At 36.2% G+C, this 16,950-nt stretch overlaps 1 protein-coding gene across 5 annotated transcripts in view; it reads left to right on the forward strand.

The window, feature by feature from the left end:
- The window catches only part of Frmd6 (FERM domain containing 6), a 188,264-nt gene that overhangs the window by 130,578 nt on the left and 40,736 nt on the right, over positions 1-16,950 (forward strand). For 4 of the 5 annotated variants that reach the window (XM_010632568.3, XM_010632564.3, XM_010632567.3 and 1 more), the window contains one exon: positions 16,317-16,559. In XM_010632568.3, coding sequence (XP_010630870.1) covers positions 16,461-16,559 — 99 coding nt within the window. In that variant the 5' untranslated portion in view covers positions 16,317-16,460. Of the gene's footprint in view, positions 1-5,140; positions 5,485-16,316; positions 16,560-16,950 lie in introns of those variants that run through there. The other variant, XM_010632565.3, reaches the window with a different exon arrangement.

A 16,950-nucleotide genomic window follows, 5' to 3' on the forward strand; every position in this document is an offset into this window, starting at 1 on the left:
ACACATGCCAGCCCAAATTGGGATTGCTTAACCTAGACTGCAAGTAATGTGAAGGAGATTCTGAAACCCTAAAATTACATATAGACCATCTGTATGTGTACGATAAAGCTATGTTTATGAGGAATTTGGCCTTATTTTTTTTTCTCGCAATGTCACCTAGTTTTGAGAAATGGTAAAACCATAGAAAGATTTGGGAAATAGTTCCTTCTCTTTAGTTTTCTAGAAAAGTTTGTATAGAATTTGTATTATTTCATTAAACATTTAGAGTTTACTGGAGAAACTGCCTGAGCCTGGGATTTTCTTTGTCAGAAGATTTTTTTTCCCTAAAATTTAATAGATTTGGGGATATTCCGGTAATATGTTTCATCTTTAATGGCTTTGTTTTCAAAGATTTGCCTATCTCATCTATATTATTGAATTTATTAACTTAAAATTGTTCATGTTATTTCTATTACTGAGTGCTGGATTTTGGAGTTTGGGCTTTATTCTCCCCTGTAGGTAAGTTACAATTTGATTCTTTCAAGACTTGTATCTAAACTTTAACAGAGTGGGTTCAGAGCAGTCTTCAAACTTGAACAACTTTACCTGTGCTACAGTGTTGAGCTTCAGAGTAAGCTGTCCGGTGCTGAAAGTATTAAAGATTTCTCCTCTCTGGCAAATGGCAGTGAGAACCATTTCCAGACCTGTATGAACTCAGGAGTTGTTTGGTCTGTTGCTTTCTGAAGATTATTTCCACTTAAGCAAAGGTCATTACTTGTCCAGCAGTTTGAGGGGCCCTCTCTGCAGATTTTTGGACCTCACTCTATATGCCACAACTCCCTCTTTGGTATTAAGTGCCACCCCACAAGTCCTAGCTGCCTTTGCCTCCAAACTTTGATCTAAGTTTTTTCAACTTCATGAGGCTGAGCTGATGGGCAAGACCTGGAAGTTCCTGTGTATACAGATTATTTATATTGTTTAACTCCTTAAGCTGGAAGAAATATTGGAGAAATGCAGAGAGAAAAAAGTTTAGAAGTCTTTTTTTGCATAATTTTGTATGGAATATAGTGCTTATTGATTTTTGAGGTACAGTCCCTAGAATCACTTACCAATAGAAATTTGTTCATAGATTGCCCAGAGTATACAATTGACAAGCGAAGGCCGAAATGAAGTTCTTTTATATTATCAGAGTCTTTGCTTTTAATGGTTTTGTTCACTAAAGTGGATAGTTTTAGTGAATACAAACTTATTGTTTTTAGTTACTATACATGGCAGCTCAGGAAAGCCTTGGAGCAGATACTTTCCAAATTCTAGACAGATTACATTCAGTTGAAAGAAGCTTTTGAAAGAAAGACTACATAGGAATTTAGGATTTAAAAACAGTTTTTTTTCATTAGTGCATGCTTGCAGTACATGATAATTACATCCATCATGAGTTGGTATACATACATATACATCTTAATATATTTTTATTTTCTCATTTCCTCTCTCCTTTCCTCTCCGTCAGTCCCCTTCCCACTTGCCAAAGATCTATCTCCCTGTATCCTATTATCTCTCTTTTATTTTGCTCTAAATTATTTATACTTTAGGTTTCTTATATAAGAGGGACCATGTGATATTTGAACTTGTATGTCTGATTTTACTTGAAATTTTGGGTTTAATCTCTTGATTGAGATATGTATTAAAGGCAAAAAATAAGAGGATAATTTACAACTTTGTATCTTAGGAAAAAGAATCCTTATCCAGCTTTCACTAGAAAATCCATTGTTAGGACTATTGCTATATTTTCTTATTTCAGTTCTCCAAATGTGAATGAATATTGTGAAGGAAAATAGATTCTCCTTTCCTCTTTCTCTTTTGTGCTAGAGATTGTACCCAGGACCTTGCATGTACTAGGTAATGCTTAACCACCAAAATGTATCCCCAGCTCTACACATTCTTAGTAAGTACTTAAAAAAACAATAATCTCTTGTATAGTTTTGTCTCTGGGTCAGAAATGTGATGATTCTGAAGCAGTAGGTAGTCTCATGTGGGATAAAATTAATAAGGGTTCCAGTGCGCCACTGATGTTCTACAGTGGTCATGCCAGGAGTGATGGCTAGCCTTGGAATTGGCTGCCAAGCCTGTTTCTCCGAGATAAAAGTTTTGAGTCTCTCTAAGGGCCTAAGTTTCTATGCTATAAGAGCCATATAGGGGGAAAAAAGTGGCAAGTGGAGATGGGGTAATTTCCATTTTGTTTTACTTTGTTTTGTGTGGCTTGGTTTTTTTCCTGTTTGTGTGTGTGCATGTTTTTTTTTGTTTTGTTTTGTTTTGTTTTAACTCTAATATTCAAGGTTGAAATATGGTTCCTTTCTTTATAGGAGATTAACCTTGTTAGTGTAGGGTAAGGTGTAGTTCTGATTTCCTTCCTCCACTCCCTTTAAAAACCAGATTTTAAGTCACTCTCATCGCATTAGAGGATGATTACTATAATAAGGAATGCTCTCATTTGACAGTGTGGATGGGGATGCAAATCACACAGCCAGAAAATCCAATGAACCAGTAAGTTAGGTGGAGGTGACTTGACTGAGTGACTCATTGGGTTTTGTTAGCCTCGCATATCAGAGGGCCCAGAGGTTTACTAAGTGACTTTATTTCTATTCCTTTTATAATAAATAGACAGTAATTAAGCTGACCTTGGTCTCTGTCTTACTTCAGAAACTCGGGAACTTTTGGAGAAATAAATCTGGCAAATTGTCTTGTGGGAAATAAGATGTTACTCTATAGGTGGGTGGGTATAACATGAAAATGAGATTGCGTAGTGTTGAAACTGGCAAATTTGTGGCAGATAGGTTCAGAAAGTAAGCTAAGGGAATTAATCGCTGTGTGACAGGTAAGAACATTAGCTTCTGTTGAAGATTCCTCTGGGAAAAAGCTTAAGGGGTTCAGCCCTGCCTTCCTGTGATGTTCCTACAATCACCATAGCAGTTTCCAGAGGGACACAGACCACCTCAGCCTCCTCCCAGCAAGGCATCTGGGCTGATGATTTGATAACACCCTAGGGAATCGGGTGGCTTCAGGTTTGGACCCTTCGTCTCCAGTTAGTGAAAACTGTTAGGCTAGAAGTATCTTTTAATGTGACAGTGACAGTGGTAAATAATTTGTGAAACTATAATAAAGCCATGTATAAAATAAACATTTTGATCATTTTCTAAGTGCTTCTGATACCATAAATCAGAGTTCTGTCTGTGTAAGTATGTGTGACAACTTTGTCTCCAACTTATGTAGTCACAGCAAAACCCCCAAGGGAGTGTTAAAGAAGGACTTTTTTTTTAGCAGTGTAAGCCTTGTTCCAGTGTTGAAGTCTGTAGATTGTGCTTTTGATCTTCTTTTGCTGTGAAGAGTGCCTGGCCCCCTTGAGTCTCACTGTACAGTCCTTACGTATACATGTATGAGAGAGAGGGTGAGTCCTATGGCAAATGCTGCCCTCTTGGGGGTGTCTGTGTTAACATAATCTCACCCCCATAATTTATTTGTATAAGGATAAAAATTGAATTGCTAGCATCTTAAAGTCTTATTCTGGCGTCATAAAAATTTTCATGTATAATTCTGTAGCTAGTAGGATAAAAGGCAAGTTTTATTAGAACTTGGGTATGTTTGAGGTAATAAATCACTTTAGCATGTTTCTTAGCTTTCTATTTAAAGGTGACTAAATTATTTCTCTAACAGGGTTTTTGTTGTTTGTTTTCATAGACTTTAGTGAAGCAAAGTTTTATAAGGAAAAGCATACCTAAAATGGGCGCAAGTCATTTTACCCAGATAATCTGGCAAAGTGTCAGAGTTTTTTCACCTGTAAAATTAAAGAGGTGGGCTGGGTCATCTCTAAGATCAGATCCAGTGGTAAAGTTTTCATTTTTTTCCATTTAGTAGTAGGTAGAAACTCAGAAATTAATCCATATCATGTCACAAAATTGTCTGTTGCAAGAATTCATTAACACTAAAAGCTCTAAGGCTTTTTTCAGTTGCGGAGCCAAGAAAGCAATCACATAGGTGGGATAGTATTTTATGATGGTGGTTTTAAAGCATGGTAGATAAGTCTGCATGAAGTCCTCAGTGGATTCACCATAGAGACGTGCAACAGGCAGTTACAACAGAATTTCACACTTCCCCTACCTTCTGTAACTTTTAAAAGTTTAAAGTTTAATCACCAGTACAGCATTTTGAGCATCATCACTTACCCTTTATTTATTTTACTTTCTAAAATTGTAAATACACACATAGGAAAGTGTTTATAATGTTTATGTGTATTTTAATCAGGAATAGTGATGAAAAACAGCATTGTATCTGCTATCAAGCTTAGGAAGATGGATGTTTTTCTAGAATCTTTGAAGCTTCTTTCCCCTTTCTGAATACTTCTGCCCTAGGCCCCCACCCAGCAGCACTATTACAATTTTAAGGTTAATTATTTCTTTGCTTTTCAAAGTAGTCTTACCATATATATGTACCCTCAGATGAATCATTCTTTAGTTTTGCCTATTTTTGAGCTTTCCATTCATAGAAATAGAATCCTCTCATTTGTACTTTTTTTTTCTTCTTTTGGCTTTAGAAAAAAGCTCAGCCATGTTTCTGAGATTCGTATCTGTTAATGTGTAGCTTAGTTCATTCATTTTCACTGCTGGCTTGTTTTAATGTATCATTTTATTTACTCTGTTGGCAGTGGACTTTTGTGATGCTAACCTGTATATTTTTTGTTGCTGTTGTTAACTGTTTAATGATATGGAAAATCCAGATCCAGATCAAGAAAACTACTAACTAGTAACTTCTAAAATGTTCTGTCCATTCTTTGTTAAGGACATTATGCTCTTTTTGGGAAAAAAAAGTGTTTCAGGAGAAAAAAATAGATAAATTTAATGTTAGGATTCCATTTGGCACCAGATAATGAGAATTTCACATCATAATTATCTAGAAAACTGTAATTCATTTATCAGAGGGAATTGAGAGCAAGTCCCATGAATGAAGGAATCAAAGATTTCATTGTGAAAATTAGAAGCAGATGCCTCTAAGTCGCAGGATTTTCCCTGAGAACAGCACTTTTTTTTTTGGCAGTGTCATGTTAGAAATTCATCGCGGTTGAAAGGAATTTTTGTGCCTGGTTGCTAAACTTGATATGAGTTTTGAATACAGATGGTTGAAAGTTTCTTTGGTTTAAAATTCATGACATCATTGTATCATTGCCTTTGCTCGTCTTGTTAATTGTGGCAGCTTCTCTCACCCCCCAACTTCCCAGAGGTACACAGGTTTTGATTTTGATGTCCATGAACTCTGGAGGAAGTTGATCCCTCGAGATGTAGAGATAGGCTTGCTCCTGCCTAGTGATGGGGACCTTGTGACCCAAGATATTCATTCGGAGCAAGTATGCTTGTTTACTTCCACATTCTGGTTGATTGGCCATTCTGAGATGCCTGCCTTAAGATGGAGCTGATTTCAAGGTGCCACTCATGAGCCCATCCTTCCTGCTTATCGGCTGTAAGTAGCTTTAGCTTCTTGAACTACTAATAACTAATGTTTATATGGTACTTTAGGTATGCCTTACATTACCTCATCAATTATGTACTATTATTATTTTCATTTTACAGAAATCGAAGATGAGATAGAGAGGCAGAGGGACTTGTCCAAGGTCATACACCTAATTGTTCAAGGTCATACTAAGAGACAGGCCCAGGAAATTTACTCCAGAGTTTAATACTTTCAGTAATTCTGACTTAATTTATTCCAACCAAGATGCCTTCCTGCCTCCTTACTTTCACATAATTTCACTTAACCAGACACATGTGGAGACCTTTTTAGAATATATTTTTCTGGAAGTGTTGGAGAATACTGTAGTATTCTTGCATTGTCTACTCACTAAATTTAGATACAGGAAAGAATGTGCACCTTTCCCCCATAATTCACTTACCGAAAATATTCAAGAAGCTGTTACCAACACTAACTCTCATTGAGAGAAAAGAATGTAGCTGTAAATGCTTAGGAATTTTCACATTTCTGATGAAAAAAATCTAAATAATGTATTCAGTAATACCTGCTGGATGCCTATTTCAGAGTCAGTACTACCCCAGGTGTTAGTGACTAAGAATGCTTAGAACGTGTCCCCAAGGGCATTCGGGTCCCCTACAGGGAGCAGGAGAAGCACAGGTATGGAGGCATGGTTCCCAGGCCAGTGTCTGGTATTTTCCAAGGAGCAAGAGTGTTTTTTTCTCTTAGAAGTAGATGGGTACGACTGGGGATTTAGCTCAGTGGTTCCGCTGCCTGCCTCGCAACCCCAAGGTCTGGAGTTTGATCACTGGTACCAAAAAAAAAAAGTGGAATTAGTATGTGGGACAGTATGCAAGAGAGGATATTCTAGGGAAAGAGAACAGCAAGGTCAAAGCATGAGAAATATGAGAGCAAGACTTGTTGAGGAAACCACAAGGAAATGAATTACAGTCATTCAAAACGTGAGTTGGAAAATGATCACATTGAGGATGAATGGGACTGCTGGTAAAAGATTTTAGTGCCTTCACGTTCAGATGTTATCCTCAGTAGTGCTGAACAATTAAAGGATGTGAGCCAAGGTATTGTATCATGATCAGATACGCAATTTAATAAGATTGTCCTAGCAGCATTGATTTAATTGAAGAGGTGAGAAAGACAGAATATTTTAAAAATTCAGGTGAAGCTTGGCATGGTGGTACACACCTGTAATCCCAGGACTTGGAGACTGATGCAAGAGGAGCTCAAGTTCAACCCCAGCCTGTGTACATTACTTAGACCTTGTCTCAAAAGAAAAAATGAAAAAGGGCTAGGGATGTAGCACAATGTGAAAACCCTGGATTCAGTCCCCAGTACCACCAAAAAATTAACAAACAAACAAAAAACCAGATGAGAATACAACAAAGAAGCAGAATGGAAAGGAAAGCCATTAAAAAGACTAGGATTTTTTTCTTACTGAGATTATTTCTTTAAATGTATATATAGCATTTAAATCTTTCAATCATTGAGACTCACTCTTTATTATCCTTCCTGTCTCCCACATTCCATGGTCTTTGTGTTTGGAAAGATTGCCTGTCAAAAGAAATTAAGACATTTGTTTTCATTTTTTCATTCTGGCCTGGAAAACTCAGTGCATTAGCAAACATTTTAAAATGATAGGAATGTTATTTAAGTGAGTGATCTTTTAATTGCCCTTGAGAGATTACCATAAATAATTATGCCAAGATTATCAGGCTTTTTGGAATATTGAAATATCCTCATGACTTCTTTTATGGATTCCAGGCTGGAAACCATTAGAATAATTGATTAACAGAATTCTGTTTACTACTATTCAGTTTAGAGAGAGTATACCAGAATGGTGCTTTGAAGAATGTTGTTAATCTTTGGTGTAAGAAAAGTGATTTCATTTCCCTGCGTACCACTATTATCATTACCCTTTTCTTTGCCTCTGTAATCAAGTAAATGAAATAAGTATGGTTGTAGTGGCAAATAAGGCCAATGAAAGGGAAAACTTGACAGTATGAGTCAAAATAGCACAGGGTACAAAATAATTGCCAATGCTCAAGAAGGTGATTCATTTTAATATAGAAGAGAACTTTGAAGTATACAGTACAGTGTGCGATCCTAAGGAGTGTCATCAGAAGCCTCTCCAGGTCCTGAAGAAAGTGCCTTAAACTGCAGAACACTCTAAAATCTGATTTCTCAGCCACCCAGTCTTTGGATTTGCACAGGAAAGCAAGACAGTGAGGCTTTGCAGGGCTCTGGCCATCCTCCTACCCTACGCGAGAGTCTTTGTTATTGCGCACTCTTGCAAGTCTCTTCTCCCCACAACTTAAACCTGTTTTCTCCCTTCATGAAATCTTTTCCTGGATCCTGCACTCATCCATTCCCGGCCTTTCTCAAATCCCATAGTCTTCATTTTACCACATTATTTAGCATCTAACTTAAAATGTAATTGTTTCACTTCCTGTTGTTGGTACTGTTTTGACTCTTCAAAGAAATTATGAATTCTATGAGGATCAGAATCTGGAAATGTGGAAGTGGCATGAGAGGCAAATAAATAACCAGGTTGAGTATCCTAAATCTCACAACCTGAAATCTGTTACTTACTTTGAGTGCCAACATGATGTTCTCAAAGCTTTGGATTTTGGAGCATTTGAATTTGGGGTTTTCACATTAGGGATGTTCAACTAGCAGTCTACAGAGATATTTCAGAATCTGAAAAAATTCATATCTGAAATATTTCTGATAAGGGTTACTCAACTTGTCATATTTTAGCAAGTTCCAGAGTACCCAAAAAACTAGTGGCTATACTTATTCATTGACTAATTGAATATTAATCTTTGTTGTCATTAATTAATTTAGGGATAAGAAAAGCTTTATTCCTGCTAGTCTAACAAGCATGTAGTTAAAATAATTTTTGGGTATTATGGGTATTTGTGATTTGAAGGGAATGTACTCAGTAAGTGTTTTTTAGTATTTACTTATTTTATATACTATAATTTGCCAATACATCCTGTTGTGAGCATATTTAGAAGTTTTTTCCAGTTTTTATTTTGATGGATAACATTTTAGGAGTATTTTTATTCAGAATCATAGTGTGCTCGGGTTGAATTATTTCCTTGTATAGTCATTAGAAGTGGGATTATTGAGTCAGAACGTCCAAAAATCTTTGACTCTTAACTACAAAGCCGTATTGGTTGTAGTGATTTACAGTGCTAACCACAATTTATGAGATTGTATCAGTTTCACTAATTTTTCTATTTATTGCAATATAAAGCTTTGTCTTCATCTTTTTTTTTAATGGCCAAGGACTTGCCACATAATTTTATTCATGAGAGTGCAGTGAACATTACTTGGCACTATTTCAAATCTATGTTAATTGGAAGGTTCTTTTCCATTCCTAACCCCAACCCCAAAGCATAGCAAATCTTACTGTTTACATATAAAAGTGAAATAATTTATTACTTGCAACAGAAAAAAATATTTCAGATCACAAGATATGATCAGTGACAAGATAGATGATGTGCACTGTACTTCTTCCCCTTGCTTTTAAAAATGAGCAGCCAGTTGTGTCTCTTGGTGGTAAATACTACCTTTTATGTATCTGGCTCTGTTCTAAGAGCTTCACATAAGAGTAACTCATTTAATAAGCTTCTCAATCTCCTAGAAAGATGAGATAAATGGACACGAAGAAGTAAAGAGAGTTCCCTAGGACACCCAGGTGGTAAGTGTCAGAGTTGGGGTTCAAGCCCAAGTAGTGTGGCTGCAGAGTCCAGTCTCTTCATAGCACATTACACTGCTTATTGCTGCATTCCCTCTTCCAAACCTAACTAGCCTGCATGGAGTGTTACAGTGTGATAATGTTTCAATTGGATTACCATCTCTAGTAGGTTGCCTTTGATGATTAGCATAAAGGTTTCCCCCTTACCAACTTTATTGGATGGGTACAGAATTAATGCTATTGTTACCAGAATTGCTGTGATTATACTGCTGGCTGCTCATTTCCATATTATGTGTCAACTATGCTTTCCAGTTGTTTTGTTTGAAGAAAAAGCCTTTTTGCAGAGCTACTGTAATTTATTACAAATGGAAAATACAATAAAAGCATATTTAATATGATTCTGTAAAAAACTGATCTTTATTAAGGCAGTATTATTCACCCACACATTAATATTCAGGATGAGATATTTTGTTGCTAAAAGTTAGCATTATGAACTAATTGTCCATATGCTTTGTTTACCTTAAATGAATTTATACATTATTATACTTGTTTGTGATTCTCTTAAAAACAGTGATGTCTGCACAGCAACCCAACCATCCAAAATTTTTGTTCCTTACACTTTTTTTCTGCCTCAAAATCTTCTGTGCTTATGGTGAATATTCATTGTGATAAGACACTAAATAAAACTTAGAGCAATTTTTAAAGTAAATATAGGTGTTGCTGTACAGCCAGGGGTAGTAAACACTTGATGAAATAAAGAATGTATCAACCAAGCAATCAATTTCTTGTTGGATGGACTGTATGAAAGAGGGCTTATTCAGATGCAAGTGCCAGAGTTAGCTTCAGAGAAAGGATAGTTTATTGTCTTGCCATATGGTGATTCCTGTAGATGATTTTGGGTGTCAGGAATAGCTAGATGATGTTCAGATGATGTAATCAGCATTCTTTCTTAGCTTTCCTTTCTTCTATGATAGCACTCTTCCCAGGAAAATTCTTATAATGTGATTTTGAGGATGGTTGCCTGTAGCTTTAGGCTTATCAGTCTTACAAAGAGCAACCCAAAGAGAGAGCTAGCCCTTGCAATCCCAGCATTTGTGCAGCCCACTTCATGAAGGATTTATGGCTTTGCCTAGATTATATATAGACTCAGTAGATCCAGCATTTTAATTGGAGAATGGAGTACTCTGGCCAGCTCTGAGTCACATCCCTACCCAATATTACCTGTTTGCCTTTGAAGGTAGAGAACATACTGGGATGGTAGTCCCAGGGGAAATGTGTGATGGGAGAGGGACGCTGCCCAGTGGAAGGATGGTGCTGTGCAAGTTAGAACCATTGTCCTCTACCATCCATCCTTTGTTCAGCTAGCACACATTTGAATCCATACACCGATACATACTTTCTCTTTTTTTATACATAAAATCTTAAAGGGGCTAACCACCAGCTACAGGGCCACTCAGTGTCCCATTTACAGCTAATACCTAACTTCCCCATCTTAAAGTAGGCCTTCTAATGTTTAGCCCACCTTGTTGCATCTGGCTTTAAGGTCTAGACTTCTATGTGATATGAATTATTGGTACTAAATTGTAAATAATCCTTCACATTGCCCATCCAAGTGATACCTAATACTTTATATCCATTATTTCATTTCATACTTTTAATGATCTTTGGAGGCCAATGTTATTGATTTTATAGATGAAGAATAAGTCTGACAGATTAGGTAACTTTTTCAAGGCCATACAATTAGTATTGCAGAATCTAGATTGGAATCTTAACATGTTAGGGAGGTTGAGTCTAGGGTGTGTGTGTGCACGCGCACATGCACACACAAGCACATGCGCATATGTGTGTATATATGTGTTATTTATGGTTGAACCCAAGGTCTTGTGCTTTATAAGTAAAGCACCTAGTTCTTTAAAAAAATTTTAAGACAAAGTCTATCAGACTGGCCTCTAATTTGGGATCCTCCTGCCTCTGCCTTCCAGTAGCTTTCATCGTGGGCATGTGCCACCACACCTAGCAAGTCTATTTTAGTATTCTATCCATATTATCTCTAAAGAGGATCAGCCACATGAAAGATGATTTAGCTTTTCCACAGTGCTTCAGTCATCCACTAGCACACTGAGTTGAAAGTTGGGAAAGAACAACAAAGAACCTGATGTTCTTTTTTAAGCATTTGGTTTCAGATAGTTGGTAGTTATCAATTCTTAGGTAGAAAAGTAACTGCAAAATCAGACCACGAAGCAGAAAGTGTTCATATTCCTCAAATTAAGTGATAAAAATGTTTACCAAATAGCTCTTTCAAGCAAACTACCCTTTCTTTACATGTTTAAAGAGAAATCTTCATAATACAGAGATACGGGCAAATTGAAAATCAGGTATCAATAGTTTCCAGATCACTTTTTATATTTTCAGTTACAGTAATACCTTGATTCACAAACACTTCTGTTTGCAAACAAAAATGTTTAGCAGAATTTTGCTTTTGTTCACAAACTCTGCTTTGGGTGTCAGACACAACCATGGCTATCTCCCCTACAATTCAAACACATCCACCTACCCAAAATTCGTAAAACAACTTAAGTTTGTAAACCAAGGTACCACTGTACTAATATCAAAATATAGGACTCTCCAGGAGCAAGGGCTTACCTACAATGGAAGTGTACTTCTGTGAGGAGCTTTCAATGCACTGTACTACAGTTCAATTTTGAGAAGCCCAGACTTCAAAGCTATTCCAAAGCCAGAGGCCACACATTCAAGAAGCTAAAAGTGTGACTACAAGGTTCAGATCAGATTTCTGTGTTTGGAACTCAGTTGCTTATTTTTAGTTAGAAAATATGTGTTTAATAAAAGTTGTATTATTAAAATTTTTAAAAAGAACAGCTGGATGATTAAAAAGTAGCCTGTATAGAGTCTATAGAACAATTGATTGCTCAACTAAGTAATCTTCCCCCATAGCACCTTTTGGCAATATCTGTGGATGTCATGGGTTGTCATTCTGCCAAGAGAGGGCCTCTTGGTATTTAGCGGGTCGAGGCCAGGGTTGCTACTGGCCCTCCTACAATGCACAGGACAGCCCCCGACTTAAACAATATTTGATTCAAAATGACGGTAATCTCAACACTAAGAAAGCCTACCGCAGAATCTCCATTGACCAGGGATGTGTAGTAAGACAGCCAACAGATACTATTTAATATATGTATTTCATACTAATGAATATATAATGAACAACTGCAAGTGAAAATCATTTTACCAAGATATTTTCATCATTTATGACAGGACACCATACATTAAAAATAATGTACTATTTATCCCAAAATGATCTTTACCACAATGTTGTGGTACAGAATTCATACATTTAATGCTGTTATCCTTTATATCTGTCCTTGAGTTTGATGTGAGAGTTGCCAATCACTGTGTGTGCACAATACCAAATTTCTTACCAGTGATGCTTTTCAGCAAATAAGTATTATAGTACTGTATATATAATGTAAGCTTATAAATGTGTAATGATTAAGTTAGATGATAGGGCTCTCTACAATCCAGTTTTCCAATATTTTTTGCCTTGTTTTTGTTAGGTAATAAAGGTATCATACTGACTGTTGATATGTGCCAACCTAATTATGCTTGCCTTACCATAATCTTAGCAATAATAACTTACCCTCTTTTTAGGGAGATAATCCCAGAATTGAGAATCCTCTTTTGCCTTCCATCCAAAATGAGAGTATGTTATGTGGGTGAAAATTCAAAGGGGAGTATATTTTTCTTTGTAAGTTGGATGTTTATAAAGATGACAGGGTGGGGCTTGATCACATTGTTGGCTGATCTGTTATTGCCTTTAAATGCATTACTATTACATGCTTTATCCATGGATAATACAATTGTTGAATAGAAGGCCATACTCTGAAGTGAAATTAATAGGACACACATGTAAATACTGCATAGTTTCTCTGTTGTGAGAAACTGAAGTATAAATGAAGACCAAAATGTGTAATAGATGATATCAAATAGGAAGAAAAGGACCAATGAGGAATGGAAAGTAGAGGGGGATGGGGGAAAGGAAAGAAGGGAAAGAAAAAAATATGAGAAAAGGAAAAAAAAGAAGCAAAATTTTTGTAAATAGGGGTGGACAGGAGGGAAGGGAATGGTGAAAAACAAGAACCAAGATTTATCATGTACAGGTACAAATTTCCAATGTTGAATGTGATCATAATGTATTCCTAAAATGTACCAACAAACTTAATGGGGGAAAAAAAAGAAAAGGGTTGCTCTGAAATCAGAAACGTGTCCTCCTGGGGCTGGATTGGGACTTAATTTAAGGACATAGAACAAGTAGCCAATGATTGAGAGGCTAATTCTACGATTCAAATCAATATAAATTTAGTCCATTTCTTTTCCCCAGGACTCCCTGATTTAAGATTAAATTGGACATTTGTGTGGTTAGAGATACGATTATTTTGCTGTTTCAGTGGAACCTTTTATTTAGCTTTAATGCTGTTTTGGGTAAAGTTAAAAACTAATGCTATGTTATTTTGGGGCTTTTCTAGTTTGCCACCCGCTAAGCAGAAAAAGCAGTAGTGAAGCAGCACTGCTTCTTCTAAACTCTGCTTTTAGGAAATTCATTTCAATAATCCTCTTTCAGTTATCATTTGTACTACATATTTGAATCATAAAATAAAAATTGTACCCAAATGAAATTTCCAAATTATTTTAATGAAGCTCTTGAAACAAACCACAGATGATATTTTTTCCTAGTTTCTCATTTAAATTCAAAAAAGCAGATCAGTAAAAATACTCTAATTGGGTTAATTAGAAATGGAAAAGTATAGGGCTAACTCAATTTGAAGCACAGAATTAAATAAGAATTATATTGGAATTAATATGATTTAGGAGTTTGATTTAAATAAGGTACATTTAATTGGAGCTTATAGTTTCTTCCTCAAGAGATTTTATGTGAAGGAGGCCTGTGTATTAAAATATACCAATATACATGGAAAAGTTTTGCCATGGAAAACATAACTGACAAGGAAGTCATTATGGAACTGTGTTTCTCAAATTATGGCTATGAGTATTTCCTACAGAACCTTAATAGATATGTTGTGGGGGAAAAGTATTCCATTCTCAAGTTTGAAAAGTACTGAGTTCAGTGTAATAATTTGCCTGCAGGAGTTCTCAGAGCTTTTTATTTCTTTTTGAATGTCTAAGAAAGGGGATAAGTATGGTGCAGTACTTTGCAAACTTACTCATTCCTAGGCCACCATTTTTTAGGAGAATATTCTCAGTACAAAATTGATTGGTTTTAGGGATGTATGCCTTTGAAATGTTGAGACATTGTTTTTCATTATAGTCATGATGCAGTACCACTCAGAAAAGTTTATGCCCAGTTCTTGTCTCCATCGTGGTTCTCAATGTGTACCCTAAAGTTGTTGTACCCAGCACTCTGCTCAGTATCTTCCACTAACCATAACACAGTAGTTTCTATGTGTGGCTGCACATGAGAAGTACCAGGCCCTGAGTAGAACTGTCATTGTGCCCAGGATTCTGCATTTTTTAGAAAGACCCAAGTGATTCTGATTCATCCAACAGTAGTTCTCCAACTGGCACTTTGGTGCTGTTGGACTGTCATTTTCTAAGTGAGTGATTCAATTTAGGGTGCAGTTTATGCACCTAGAACATGTGGATTGACCACCAAACTGAACAAAAGTGTAGCACTGACCTCCATGAGGTGATGTATGCTGGCTGTGACCTCAGGTGCAACAATTGCTCATATCATGTAAGATAAATCGACTTCTCCTGAATGGACTCTTGGGTACCTTTCTGTTAGGGAAATACCATATAAAAGATTAACATTTGCTTTTATTTAGTTTTAAGTAGTTCTCTTGTAGATGGTACTTTATTTGTAAATTTAAAGAAACGCTGTATTATGTTTATTCCTTGTGCTAAGAATATATCCTCTTCCATTGTTCACAATGAAAATTGAACTTTGAGAAGCAAATAGAACAAGATTCTATCTCACTTGTGCTTTGATTCATAGCTCTTCTGTGAAAACTATATCCTGTCTGCCTAGTGAAATGGATGTATGTTCCTAGCATTTCTCTTTTGCATCCTACAAATATAGCCAGAAATGAATAAAACACATACCTATGATTTTAGAGACAACTAGTGGTAAATTACCTTGCTTGAATAGTTTCTATTAATTATAGTTCATTGAAATTAGGAAACTTTGCCACTTCTTCAAAATTATTCTACAGGGTCTCATCAACACACTGAGACATAAAAGAGAAATGAAAGTGTGACTGTCGAAAGTTGGAAATAAATTTTCCATTATTTGCAAATAAAATTCTGTATTTCAAAACCTAAGATAAATTTGAAAAATAAAACTGTTGGGGAAGCTGATTCAATATGATATATCAAAAATTCATTATTCTTTTATTAAGTGGTTACTGAAGTAATAAACAGAAAAATCAAGTTTGCATTATCAGGTTAGAGAATCAGGAAAGACCAGCACCATAAAACCTAGAAGAAAGTTGAAAGGAAGGATTAATAACCATGGAAAATACTGTATAGAAATTGATCAGAGTCATTCCTATGGACACCACTGATGGTCAGAGATTACTAGCTTCCTTTACAGAGCAAAGTGGTAAAGCAGAGGAAGTGGAAGCCAGACGATAGTAGCTAAAGAATGAATAATGTAAGAGCCAAGACATTTATTTGAGTTTTGTGGTAATGGAAGAGAGAGAATTTTGTTGTTGCTGCTGTTCTTATCATTTTTTAAAATTTCAGAGCCCTTAGTTATCTCCGCAGTAAAACCGGAGACTCCTCAAAAGCAGGATCTCTTATTTCCATGAGCTTGAACTGCCTTGGAATATGTGAAGCTGTCCCTGGCTTTAAGTTTAGTTCATAACTGTAAATGCAAATTCTAAGACGGTTGTCTTACAGAATGCATTTCAGCAAGTCCCAATATATTGAAGTAGGCAGCTTTGGCTTGAAACATCTTGTCTTTGTACCCATAAAAGTAGGTGGACTCTGCTCACTTCCCTGTCTCTGTCCTTAATAATCTCATCATTTTATTCATAGTTCTGCCTTTGGTCTTTTTTTTTTTTTTTAACAGCTATGAAACCTACATAGTTAAAACAGCAGGATGCTTCTCTTGTTGGGTGTGTGATGAGAAGAATTTGGCATTGGAGTGCTGGGAACCTGAGCAGCTGCTGAGGACTCAGAGCCCAGCCCTGACCATTAGTGAGCCCACAACACAATGAACAAATTGAACTTCCATAACAACAGAGTCATGCAAGACCGCCGGAGTGTGTGTATTTTCCTTCCCAATGATGAGTCTCTGAATATCATCATAAATGTGAGTATGCCCATTTTAGAGACATCTAAATAGTGCATTTCCTTCAGTGATCACTTTCAAGATAATATTGCTTTCAGCCAAAATCCTTACAGAATCGACAGCAGTAATACCAGCATAAACATAGTTCAATGGGTTAAGTGCGATTGCCTTCAACATTGTCTTGCCCGGGGTAAAATTAGAGAATTTTGATTACCAAATTAAAAACAAGTACTTGCTATTTTGAGCTTTTTATATGAATATAATTTTTATTGGTGCCTAAGTTTATGTTTTAAATGCTTATAGTTATCATCCACACACGGAAATGGCAGTAATTGCTAGCTTTTAATACGTACCTTGGTTTTTTAATAATAGCTGAAATCTAACCAATTTCAGCACTTTTGAGCATGGAGTT

This window comes from Fukomys damarensis, unplaced genomic scaffold, assembly GCF_012274545.1.
Source record: "Fukomys damarensis isolate Sample0158 unplaced genomic scaffold, DMR_v1.0_HiC HiC_scaffold_17, whole genome shotgun sequence".
NCBI lineage: Eukaryota > Metazoa > Chordata > Mammalia > Rodentia > Bathyergidae > Fukomys > Fukomys damarensis.